General features: G+C 39.4%; 1 protein-coding gene across 1 annotated transcript in view; it reads right to left on the bottom strand.

Annotated features, from left to right (window-relative positions):
* LOC117301759 overlaps positions 1 to 13,340 on the bottom strand; it is a 241,232-nt gene that overhangs the window by 88,157 nt on the left and 139,735 nt on the right. The window contains exons 87-97 of the mRNA XM_033785780.1: positions 11,089 to 11,187; positions 9,778 to 9,927; positions 7,634 to 7,774; positions 6,826 to 6,924; positions 5,618 to 5,761; positions 4,849 to 4,998; positions 4,263 to 4,361; positions 3,855 to 4,007; positions 2,978 to 3,118; positions 2,429 to 2,521; positions 802 to 954 (exon numbers count right to left, since the gene is read on the bottom strand). Coding sequence (XP_033641671.1) covers positions 802 to 954; positions 2,429 to 2,521; positions 2,978 to 3,118; positions 3,855 to 4,007; positions 4,263 to 4,361; positions 4,849 to 4,998; positions 5,618 to 5,761; positions 6,826 to 6,924; positions 7,634 to 7,774; positions 9,778 to 9,927; positions 11,089 to 11,187 — 1,422 coding nt within the window. The remainder of the gene's footprint in view (positions 1 to 801; positions 955 to 2,428; positions 2,522 to 2,977; positions 3,119 to 3,854; positions 4,008 to 4,262; positions 4,362 to 4,848; positions 4,999 to 5,617; positions 5,762 to 6,825; positions 6,925 to 7,633; positions 7,775 to 9,777; positions 9,928 to 11,088; positions 11,188 to 13,340) is intronic.

Here is a 13,340-nt window from a genome sequence, read left to right as displayed (position 1 = left end):
AACCCAGTGCACTTATCGAAAAGAGTCGGGGTTTGTTTGTTTGAATGATCTTCCCATCAAGGAAACTTGGCAAACTCCCACAAGGGGGATATACATTGTAAACACCAAGCTGGCAACAGCCGATCTCTCACATACAAACATTGGTTTAACGTCTATGATTATGAATGGCACAAATCAAGAAATTGTGGTTCAGTAACTAGACAATAATATTTATTCTAGTCATTGTGAAATCAGTGGTTAGCTGGGGGATTCAAACCCACGACCTTGTGAGGGCAAGTCCTGCAGTCTAACAACTTTACCACCGTGACTCGCCCCGGTGTTCCTGGTTTGATTGGCAGAAAATTGCGCCACAGCTACTTGTTAACCATTGCTGTTTAAAAGGAGTAAATCTCATGATTCAAATGAGACCACATACATTGCAGAAAAATACTGTATGTTAAAAGTTCAGTCCAGTTCAGTTCATTTATTTCCACAGTATTCACAAGTATAACAGTCAAATACAATACAGTATTATGTAAACAGGGAGTGAAACTGTAGAGGAACCCATATAAAAGCACAGCTTTTTGAGTGATATTGAGTGTCACTTAGTGATGGTTAAGAAGCCACTCTTGTAATTTATATTATTGTTCTAATTATTAAGCCTGGTTCATACTTCCTGCGAATGCGATGCAAAGTTGACATGAAATTTGATGTCACAACTTTGTTTTCGCTGCGATATTCGCAAGAATGATTTGTTGCGACTTTGTGACGTCAACATTAGTATCGCATTCACATTTGCAGGAAGTATGAACCGGGCTTTACTTGGTCCTGCTGATTGAATTGAGCGTCCTTGTGCTGTGATCCAAACTGGTGCCCCGTATGCATTGTTTTCCGGTACTTCACATGTAAAGATGACTCGACTGCCTAGGGTTGGTATTTGTCCTTCTGGAACGTCAATCACGATGAAGCCTTCAACTGAAACACAAACACAAAGATAGTTCTTTCAAAAAAGCCTTCAACTAAAATACAAACACAAACTTAGTTATAAATATAAATATGAATAGTAAGTTTGAGGGTAGAGCCATGTGTAGAATCTCTTTTGGGGCAGTGTTGGCTCTGAAAAGAGCCGGTTTGGTCTCAACGTTTCAAACAGTATACTCTGCTCGTCTTCAGGAGAAGACATGGTTGTACCCGCAAGTTTACTATGCATATTTATATTTATAGTTACTCTTATTCTCCACACCATGCAAAGCTTCAAACACCATTTGCAAAGTTAGATCTTTCAAAAAAGCCTTCAACTGAAGTATAAAAACACAAAGTTATTTTGTGCTTCTGTTCAGCAGAGTGTGGGTTCGAATCCCGGTCGTGACACTTGTGTCCCTGAGCAAGACACTTAACTACAATTGCTTCTCTCCACCCAGGGGTAAATGGGTACCTGTGAGGGCAGAGATGGTTCTTGTGATAGCTTTAGCCGAGTAGCGCATATTAATGTTGCACAGGCTGCATACTCCCCACCAGGGAGCTGAGATGGTTTAAGGAGTGATTTAAGGCCCAGTGACCAGAGGTAATAATGTGAAGCGCTTTGAGACGCCCTCCGGGTGTGAAAAGCACTATATAAAAACGGGTTATTATTATTATTAATAACTCAAATTCGAAATGAACTCACAGGCTAGTGGCTTTAACCATAAACCAAGTCTTGGGGGTTTGTAACACAAGGCAACTTTTACATGCAACTCGGAGGCAACCAACTGCAGTGCATGCTACAGGACCACTTTGGTAGCTCAGGAGTAATTTGTCAAACAATGTCTTACGATCCCCAACAATAATATGTGAACATTCAAATGTGAATGATACCCTTCTTGGAGATTGCCTGGAACTGGTTGGCTGTAAATTGCGATATGGCATTGTGTAAAGAAGACTATTTGTAGTCTTGTTACACATCTGTTTGTTATGAAGCTTATTTGTAGTCTTGTTAGTCTGTTAGTTAAGAGGACTAATTGTAGTCTTGTGACAAGTCTGTATGTTATGAAGATTATTTGCAGTCTTGTTTCAAGTCTGTATGTTTTTTAACAAGGCCACTTCAAGGTGTGGGCTACAATTATTTTATTCCAGAGGCCGTTGCCACCTACTCCTAGGGCTGAAACAGGGTTACCCCTTTTACAGTCCATACGGATGTAAGGCTTGGGTATCATCAGTCCGAAGCCTGGCCGGTAGAGCAGAAAGCACTACCTCCCAAATTTTACGTAGCAAGTGTCACGACCGGGATTTGAACCCACACTCTGCTGATCAAACACCAGAGCTTGAATCCAGTGCTCTTAACCGCTCGGCCATGACACGCCACAAGAGGACACGCCATGTTAAGAGGATAAAGTGTAGTCTTGTGTCAAGTCTGTATGTAATGATTATATGTACACTAGTCTTGGTACAAGACAGGTTGTGTTGAACTGACCTGGTATTTCACAGAGTGGACCGGTTAGTCCTTCCAAACAAACACATCTTCCGGAGACACAGTTTCCACCGTTCAAACAAGGTGGATCACAAACTGTCAACAAAAACAAGAAAATTAGTTTAGTATGATCGAATGCAATCAATCATTAATATCATACAATATATAGACTCAAGTTTATTTCCTAGAATTAAAGGCAGTGGACACTATTGGTAATTACTCAAAGTAATTTTTAGCATAAAAACTTACTTCGTAACGAGTAATGGACAGCTATTGATAGTATAAAACATTGTGAGAAACGGCTCCCTCTGAAGTAACGTAGTTTTCGAGAAAGAAGTAATTTTCCACAAATTTGATTTTGAGACCTCAGAATTAGATTTTCGAAATCAAGCATCTGAAAGCACACAACTTCGTGTGACAAGGGTGTTTTTTCTTTCATTATTGTCTCGCAACTTTGACAACCAATTGAGCTCAATTGCACATAATTACATAATAATTATTATTGCTATTATTATAAGTATGCAAATTGAATACACAATAATATCAACAGACCTGAAACGGAGACTTCAATTGAGGCAGAGAGTGGTCTCGCAAAGCAGTAGTAAACACCAAGGTCATCCAAGGTCAAATCACGAATAATCAGCTGAGTTTCCAACGGTGAGATTTTCTCAACGAGCACTCGATTTCTCTGACCTTAAAAATTAACAAGAATCAACAAAACAATTAAACATCTGAAAGGAAAAATAGAATTGTAATGGGAATAGGTAGAATTGGTGTTTGAAGCTTTGCATGGTGTGGAGAATAAGAGTAACTATAAATATAAATATGCATAGTAAACTTGCGGGTACAACCACGGGTAAAAACCTCTCTTGAGGGAGTGTTGGCTCTGAAAAGAACTGGTTTGGTCTCGACATTTCAAACAGTATACTCTGCTCGTCTTCAGGGAATTTGTATGTCTCTTGATTGTGTTAAAAGTCCAACCCATCCTCTTGCTACCAGGCAATCTCAGTGGTCTAGTTGGTAAGACTCTATAGAATCGCAAAGGTTGTGGGTTTGAATCCCACCCGAGTAATATGCCTGTGATGTGTTTTTTTCTTCACAGAAATCAGGAAAATACTTTGTATACGGTGCTAACACATACCGGTGTAAGGGCAAAACCAAACATTTGAAGAAGAAAAAATAGAAGAAAAAAAAAGGAAAAAAACCTTTATTGAAGGTGCCTTTTAGGCAGTCTGATTTTAGATTTTTATTTCTTAGTGCCTACCTAGGGTTGCTGGTAAGACTTTACTAGAGTTATATGTTGTATACAGTGCTAAGACAAAGCGGTGTGAGCGTAAAACAACAAATTTGAATGAAAAGAAGGGGGGAAAAACGGGGAAAAAAACCTTTATTCAACGTGCCTTTGGGTTTTTTATTTCTCAGTGCCTACCTGGTGTTGCTGGTAAGACTTTCCTGGAGTTGTACTGCCATTCAGGATTGATGACAAAATGATCTCCTTGTACTACCTGACATAGTAATGCTATATCCATCCCCACACCAACTACTTGGCCTTGAGGCTGGACTATCTGAATGAAGCCATCGACTACGGAGAGAACAAGACAGAAAAAGACAATAATAATAATATCGAAGTCTTATATACAATGTAGCGCACATATCTACATGTACCAACAAGGTACTCAAGGCACTTAAGATATACATTTATACAGAAAGAGAGGTTATTGAAAGTTATTAATTCTGAGACCCAATTATGTAGCACCTTATAAGGGTTTACAAGGTAAAGTGCACTGGGTTCTTTAGAGTAAAACCAAATAATATTCATCATACTGTTCTTACTAACCTGGTGTTTGGCATTCTGATCCATACCATTCTGGTGGACATTGACAGAACTGGTTCACACATGTGCCTCCATTCATACACGCCAGAACACATCTTGATTCTACAAACAAACACACACAACAATATCAGACAAGATGGTCTATAATATACACTACTGGAAATAAGCTTGAATTCATCACCCTATTAATGTATGTCTACATGTGTAACTTCTCTTAACTTGATAAATTGTTATGGAAATTGTTTCTATTGCCAGCCTGAAAGACATAAAGTACAAAAGTTGTCTATTCAAGTGCAGTAAGACCAAGGGTGAGAGTCATTGCTGAAAAAGATTTTCAAGTCAAGCATCTGAAAGCACAAACTTGTGCCACAGAGCGGTTTTTCTTTCATTATTTTCTCTCAACTCCGACGACCCTCAAATTTTCACAGGTTTGTTATTTTATGCATATGTTGAGATACACCAAGTGCGAAGACTGGTCTTTGACAATTACCAATAGTGTCCAGTGTCTTTAATGATGAATAACACTCAATACATTCAATAGTCAATAAACCTTTTCACTGTAAACCTAGAGGCAATGTGCTTGTCTTACCTTCTCCTTGTACAAACAGTGTAACAGTCTGACGTATCGGACCAACCATACATGTGTAGTCACCGCGGTCATTCAGTTGTATGTTATGGATGATCAACTGGGTGGTAAACTGGTTGACGTTACGGGTACCAATTACTTCGTTCAAGATTCCTGATCAAACAAATCGCAAAGAATTAATGTTTAATCGGAATCTAGCTCGTCATATTAATGAGTTGAATGGATAACCATGAATGAGGTTTATCAAAATTTTAAAAGAATAATGTTCATCAAAATTTAAAATAATTTCAACATATACATCATGTCGTGTCGAAACTCAAGCTTTTGTGTTTCTGATCAGCAGGGCCCAATTTTGTAGCAGAAAAAGTATCTAACCAAAACAAAATTATGCTTACCAGAATAAGTTTACAACCCAAAATACCATGTGACATGCACCAATTCTGATTGTTATACCTCGGTAACAAATTGTAAAACTGATTGGTCGAGAACCAATCACGTGATGTGATACAAAAACGCATGTACCATGGCTAAGGATGAGCGCTACGCGTTATGCCTAGCGCACATTCTTAGCCATGCGTATTTGTTCACCGGTGTACATCACCTTGATTGTTCCCACTGTTGGCATTTGTTCAAAGTACATTTTGTTAACATTTTATAAAATGTACATTGTACTATAACTCTGAAGATATTATAGCATTTTGTATTATTCATTTTGAATTGCTGTGATTTTTGCAACATTAAAAAAATGTACTATTTGAATATGTAAATGTACCTTCTTCGATCCTGGCGTCAAACTGATCCAACCATTCTGGATTTTCAAACGGACTGTTATCAGAAACATTACACGTCAACTCTACATCATCCCCAACATCAAAGATCTGCTTCGGTGGTCGGCGGATCGTTAAATATACACCAACTAAAAAAGGAAAAATACAAACAAATGAAAGATTAGGTAAAGGACAAAATATCTTCCATGAATCACAGAGAAAAACGTTTCATTGTCTGAAATAGCAAAACTTTGTCATATTAGATGAGAGAGTGCTTTTATGAACACAATTCCAAGCAACTGGTCAATAGGAACAATTCATGAACTTGGTTTTTAAAAACTATTTTCGGGGAAGCACTTAAAAATATCTTTTCCCACAGTTGATTACCGTTAAGTTGTCATTGCTTTATTTGTTGTATTATTTGCATTGTTATTGTCTGTTTCCTAATGTTCAATGGTCTCAATGAAATGGTGCTATGTAAAAGCCATATGTACAGTGTATGTATTGTAATGGCGAAGCCCATCGGCCAGTAGGGGGCGCCACCAAAGTTTTGCCTGGGAGCTTCCGCCAATGGCCGCCCCATGCTGGGTGATTGGGTAACCCCGTAGCCAGGGATGCATCTCCTTAAACACTTGATGATTGTATTGTCTGGAGTTGCATAGCGTCAATAAAAGCCCTCGTCAGACGCTCAGAAAACACAAGAAAGAATATCCTTGTCTTCTTGTCAACTGTGTGAACCTGAAAAGCTAAGTCTACGCTACTGTAACAAACTCAAACTGTACGCTATGTGTATTGGACGAAAGCCCCGCTGGTACCTTGGAGTGGCCCGGCCGGATCATGGAAGGACAAAGCTCCCAAGGCAGCTGGCCTGAACTTGGTGTGAACTGTCCAGTAATTGGATGAATTACCGCGCGCATTTGCTGATGTATAACATTGTAAAACATAATGTATAATGATAAGAGATTGTCCAGGTGCACTGACTGGATGAGTTGTTTTGGCGCCCTTTCTAGCAATGTATTGAGTTGTGTTAGACAGACCCAAATGCTGAGTTCAGTGAGTGAGCATTGAACAAGTTTTTCTTCTCGAAAAATAAATAAATCAGTGTGTTTCATATTGAACGGAATTTGAGCTTGTTTGTTTTCTGTCTGCTATTGGCTAATGTACATGGCAAACAAGGACCCCTTGGCACTACATTACTTTAGTGCTAACTTACCTGGTATATTACATCTCGGTCCAGTGTAAGTATCTGCACATTGGCACAGTCCGCTGATACATGTACCTCCATTCTGACATGGCGGCTCACATGGAATATCTACAAAATAAATCAAATTAAATGTCTAAAGTAACTTGTTCTATTTGAGTATACACCAAACATCTTCAAAGCATGAAAACAATAAGATTACTTTTCTGACATTTCAAACACTTACAGTCACAGCTTTAAAAACAGAAGTTCGACAACTGGGCCCAATTTCATGGCTCTGCTTACCGTAAAGCAAAGAATCGGCGTTTGCGGAAGCAGGGAAATCTGTGCTAAGGTCAACAAGGAAAAAATTACCATTGAAAAAAATCAATGGGATTTAATGGGATACCATTGAACATTTGAATGGGATTCAATGGGATTGGTGTGAAATTTGGGACAAATTCAATGGGATCCAGTGGGATCCACAGGGGATCCCATTGGACCCAATTGAATCCCATTAAAACAATGGGATCCCATTGAATCCCTATCAAAGTATCAATGGGACTCAATGGGAATTTTTTTCCTAATTTCAGTTTTCCGTATTTCATGGGTTAGCAGGGTATTTTGGCTTTTGTGCGTGCGTACTCGATGTTACTAGACATTCTGCGTCCTACAAAGCTAGCGCAGAAATTTGGCGCTTGTTGCTCGTAAGCGGAGAAAGGTGATGGTAAGCGCAGAATTTGTCGGAAAGCAGAGCCATGAAAATGGGCCATGATCTCCCTGAACTGAGGGTGTTTAACTTTTGCTTCAGTTGTGTGTCATGATTGAAGACATCCTATACCTTGTACAGTCACATTGAAGTCTTGTCTGACTGGTCCAACTTTACAGATGTAAGTTCCTGCATCTTCAAGTCGAACTTCTCTAAACATAAGACCAGTTGCAAATGGAGATACAATCTCGGTACCCATGTTGTCTCTTTCACCTAAAAAAAAAAAACAATTATCACGCATCAAACAAAAACATATATAATGTGTACCACAATGTTCACTCTATTAGCTTAGTTTAAAGGCAGTGGACACTAATAATTATCATCATAAAACCTTTCTTGATTACGAGTAATGGGGAGAGGTTGATGGTATAAAACATTGTGAGAAACGGCTCTCTCTGAAGTGTCGCACATGTACATGTAGTTTTCGAGAAAGAAGTAATTTTCCATGAATTTGATTTTGAGACCTCAGGTTTAGAACTTGAGGTCTCGAAATCAACCATCTAAACGCACACAACTTCGTGTGACAGGGGTGTTTTTTTCTTTCATTATTATCTCGCAAGTTCGATGACCGATTGAGCTCAAATTTTCACAGGTTTCTTATTTTATGCATATGTTGAGATACACCAACTGTGAAGGCTAGTCTTTGACAATTACCAATAGTGTCCAGTGTCTTTAAGTGGAAGTGTCATGGCCGTGCGTTTAAGAGCACCGAATTCAATCTCTGGTGTTTCTAATCAGCAGAGTGTGGGCTCGAATCCCCAGCCATGACACTTGTGTCCTTAAGCAAGACACTTAAACCATTGCTTCGTCCTACGGATGTGACGTAAAGCGGTTGGTCCCATGTGTTGTGTAACGCATGTAAAAGAACCCAGTGCACTTGTCGAAAAGAAAAAGGGTTCACCCCAGTGTTCCTGGCTGTGGCTGCTGTATGCGCCATAGCACTTTTTAAGCCCGTATAAGGTGCTACATAATTAGGTCTCAGAATTCATAATTGCAATAACCTATCTTTCTGAAAGTTTGTATATACTCAGCGCCTTGAGTACCTTGTGTGGTAGATACCTATACATGTACGTGCCCTTTATAAGACTTTGATATTATTATCATTAGTTCTAGTGTGGTCTGGACACTAATAGTAACAAAATGCAGTTCTTATATATCATTTTATCTAGTCCCGATAGGCGACTCAAAGCACTCAGTATTTTTCCTGCAAGGTAGGTGGAGCTAGGTGTTGAAGAATGATACCTATTCCTTTACATAGCACCATGTAATGGTTTACAAGGTGCTGTCAGGCTCTATGCAGCCAATCAAACCAGAAACACCTGGGTGAGCCCCTTCTAGTTTCTTTACAATAAGTGCACTGGGTTATTTCACGTGCCTTGAACAACACACGAGACCTACGGCTTGATGTCCCATCTGAAGGACAAAGCAATAATGAATTGTCTTGCTTAAGTTGACACAAAGTGTCATGACTAGGAGTCAAACCAACACATCGCCGTTAAGAAACGCCAGAGCTTGAATTTGGTACTGCTATCCACTCGGCCACGACATGCCATTTGAATCAATCCTTTAGCCAGCTGGAATGAATGGATTAAGATAAAAGGCACTGGACACATTTGGCAATTGTCAAAGACCAGTCTTCTCACTTGGTGCATCTCAAGATATGCACAAAATAACAATCCTGCGAAAATTTGAACTCAATTGGTCGTTGAAGTTGCGAAATAATAATGAACGAAAAAAACACCCTTGTCACACAAAGTTGTGTGCATTCAGATGCTTGATTTTGAGACCTCATGCATGAGGTCTCGAAATCAATTCAAATATTTTACTGAGAAATTACTTCTTTTTTAAAAACTATGTTACTTTAGAGGGAGCCGTTTCTCACAATGTTTTTATACTATCAACAGCCTCTCAATAGACCCTTCCCATGAAATATGTATATTGCACATAGCGCGTGCGCACTAGGGTTTTGGTTGGCAAAATGAGGGAACATCGCGCTGTTTTGAACACGGCTAATGGGTGCGTAACGCAGACGCGATTGCGCGTCTGCTTAGTGCACAACTCTATGGCGTTTGCCAACCAACAGGGTCTGTACGCATGCGTGAATGTGACTAGCATATTTCATGGGAAGGGTCCATTGCTCGTTACCGAGTAAGTTTTTATGCTAATTGGAGAAATTACCAATAGTGTCCAGTGCCTTTAAACAGACTAGTAGTTACCTTGTATTTGTGTGATCTGTAGTCCTCTAGGATTAAGCCACATAGGTTGACCGTAGGGACTTGATGCTGGCACTTCACATACAAACTTAATCATATCACCAACAATAGGTGGTGTTGTTACAGGTGTCTGTACTATCACAAAACCATCAACTGAAATCAAATAACAATCACATTAATTAGAACAACAAAAAGACAATAGGTGGAGTTGTTACAGGTGTCTGTACTATCACAAAACCATCAACTGAAATCAAATAACAATCACATTAATTAGAATAACAATAAGACAATAGGGGGAGTAATTACAGGTGTTTGTACTATCACAAAACCATCAACTGAAATCAAATAACAATCGCATTAATTAGAATAACAATAAGACAATAGGTGGAGTTGTTACAGGTGTCTGCACTATCACAAAACCATCAACTGAAATCAAATAACAATCGCATTAATTAGAATAACAATAAGACAATAGGTGGAGTTGTTACAGGTGTCTGTACTATCACAAAACCATCAACTGAAATCAAATAACAATCGCATTAATTAGAATAACAATAAGACAATAGGTGGAGTAGTTACAGGTGTCTGTACTATCACAAAACCATCAACTGAAATCAAATAACAACAAGTAACATAAGAAACATAATAGTACAGCATCAGACTAGCCACCAACCATGACAATTGACCCAATTCACCTGACGTAATCATCACAATAATCTTGGATGCGCCATTTTGGTGGTCAATGTCACTGTGCATTATTCAGTGAAGTGTGCATTTACGGCGATGCACATTTACACCAAAATGGTGAGCGAGGCAAAGGCGCTGCGTGTGTCGTGCGTGTGTCGTGCGTGCAAGGGGTCAATACAAGGAAGGCTCATCCGTCCAAATACTGACCACAGTCAATGTTGCTCAACTTACATATCCCAGACTTGCTATCCAACGATGACAATAGCATGTTTGACGAGCAGAGCATACTGATCGAAAGAACGAGTTGTCATCAATCGGTTCATTTCAGAACCAACACCCCTCAAATAAGATGAACACACGGTTCTACCACAAACTCACCTGGGCCCAATTTCATAGAGCTGCTTAGCAAATGAAATGTCTTCCATGATAAAAACAGGATTACCAACCAAATTTCCATTTGTTGCATATTGCTTGTTACTGGTATTCAGCTGTTGTTTGCTTATCCTGAAAATCACATGGAATTTAATGTTTTTTTTATCAATGAAGAAATTTCATGCTAAGCAACTTTTTGTGCTCTATGAAATTGGCCCTGATTAACCACTATGAACAGTTTAAAACCCCACTTACCGACTTCGTCACAGATGTCTCCAGTTAATCCAATAGGGCAGACACAAATACCATTGAAGCAGGTTCCATCATTCTTACACAGTGGGTAACACGATGGTACTGGGATAAGACAGACATCAAACAATAGTAATAATAATAATAATTTGGGAGGTTATTCATCCTTACTGCGAAGGATGCGGCTACAACGTGTTCTCAAAGCAGGCATGCAAGGGTGCCTTTGGCAGTCAGCCACATCAACCCATTATGACCGTGGAGAACAGCCAGAGATCGAAAGTGTTTGGTTTTTCTCGAGGGAGGAAAACCTGATTGTCTGTGGAAAACTCTTGTGTCACAACAAAGAACCAACGCACAACTCAACTCACATATAGCCCTGGCCGGGTATCGAACCCGGGTCACCTTGGTGAGAGGCGAGCGCTTTACGCACAAGCCAACCAAACGATTTAATAGGTTAAATCACTGATACCATTGAAGCAGGTTTCCATCATTCTTGCACAGTGGGTAACACGATGGTACTGGGACACAACATACATCAATCAAAATTGTAAGTCATTGACATTCAACATTTTATTTAAAGGCACTGGACACCTTTGGTAATTGTCAAAGACCAGGCTTCCCACTTGGTGTATCTCAAAATATGCATAAAATAACAAACCTGTGCCAAATTGAACTCAATTGGTCGTCAAAGTTGCAAAGAAATACTGGAAGAAAAAACACCCTTTGTCGCACAAGTTTTGTGCTTTGAGATGCTTGATTTCGAGACCTCAACTGAGGTCTCAAAACCAATTCAAATATTTTCAAGAGAAAATACTTCTCTCTGAAAAACTACATTACTTCAATTTTCTTCTCACATTGGGTCATCGTCGGCCCACTGTAATTCAACCGACACCGACCGTGTACCAACAAAACTACATGTGCCAACATTGGCCCAACGTGAGCTTGCTATCTGGGTTTGCTTAGCAGTTGAGATTGATTTTCGCATTTTAAGATCAAACTGAGCTCTTTGTGAAATTGGCCCAAGGAATCAAAGTGGACTTCTAAGAGAGAAATAAACATCAATAAAAAAAATAGAACTGCACCCCTAATTATGGACAATACAACCAGTCAATTAAGTCCCCCACCCTTTTCACAATTAGCCCACCCCCAATGTGTAATCTTTGTCTTCCACTTAATAACAAACCTTTAGTTTTGCAACATTACGCCAACGTTGGCGCAACATAATACACCAACATGGATAGAGTGTTAGTTTGCTACACTTCAGTGACAATGCCTTATTATCGGCTGCCAATGTAACACAAACAACAACTGTGCCGCAGTTGGGCAGGACCATGCGCAGTTGGGCAGGACCATGCGCAGTTGGGCAGGCCCATTTGTAGTTGGGCATGCCCGTTTGCAGTTGGGTAGGCCCATTTGTAGTTGGGCAGGCCCATTTGCAGTTGGGTGGGCCCATTTGTAGTTGGGCAGACCATTTGTAGTTGGGCAGGCCCATTTGCAGTTGGTCATGCCCATTTGCAGTCGGTCAGGCCTAATTGTAGTTGGGCAGGCCTAACTGCAGTTGGTCAGGGCAAAACTATAGTTAGGCTGATTCTACAATTGGGCCACACTATAGTTAAAGAATAAGTTTGTACACACTCGATAAAACTAATACTCAAACATACATGTACACCATGAAAACTATTATGGTATCTTCTTTAACACAGTTTTTTAAGAACTAATTTAGAGCAAGTTCAATTTGTTTGATCACAAAACATATATTTACATGTTATGCAGTTTTATTATTGTATTCCATTAAGGAGAAATCTACGTCATTCTTTGACGGCACTGGACACCTTTGGTAATTGTCAAAGACCAGTGTTCTTACATTGTTTATCCCGACATTATGCGTATAAAAGAAAACAAACCTGTGGAAATTTGGGCTCAATCGGTCATCACAGTTGCATGAGAACAATGAAAGATATAACACCCTTATTGCACAGATGTGCTTTCAGATGCCTAATAAAGGCTTCAGGCCTGAAGTCCTTTAATATCTTAGTGAGAAATTACCACTTTCTCAAAAACTAAGTTACTTCAGAGGGAGCCGTTTCTCACAATGTTTAATACTTTCAACAGCTCTCCATTGCTCGTTACCAAGTAAGTTTTTATCCTAACAATTATTTTGAGCAATTACCAATAGTGTCCAGTGCCTTTAAAAACACATTCCTTAAACAATCAAAGCAAAAGATCCAGCAAGCTTAAACACTGGAACATTATTTTGC

Source organism: Asterias rubens, chromosome 17, assembly GCF_902459465.1.
Source record: "Asterias rubens chromosome 17, eAstRub1.3, whole genome shotgun sequence".
NCBI classification, from domain to species: domain Eukaryota; kingdom Metazoa; phylum Echinodermata; class Asteroidea; order Forcipulatida; family Asteriidae; genus Asterias; species Asterias rubens.
Note: the sequence above shows the minus strand (reverse complement) of the source record. Positions and strands in the feature narration are given on the sequence as shown.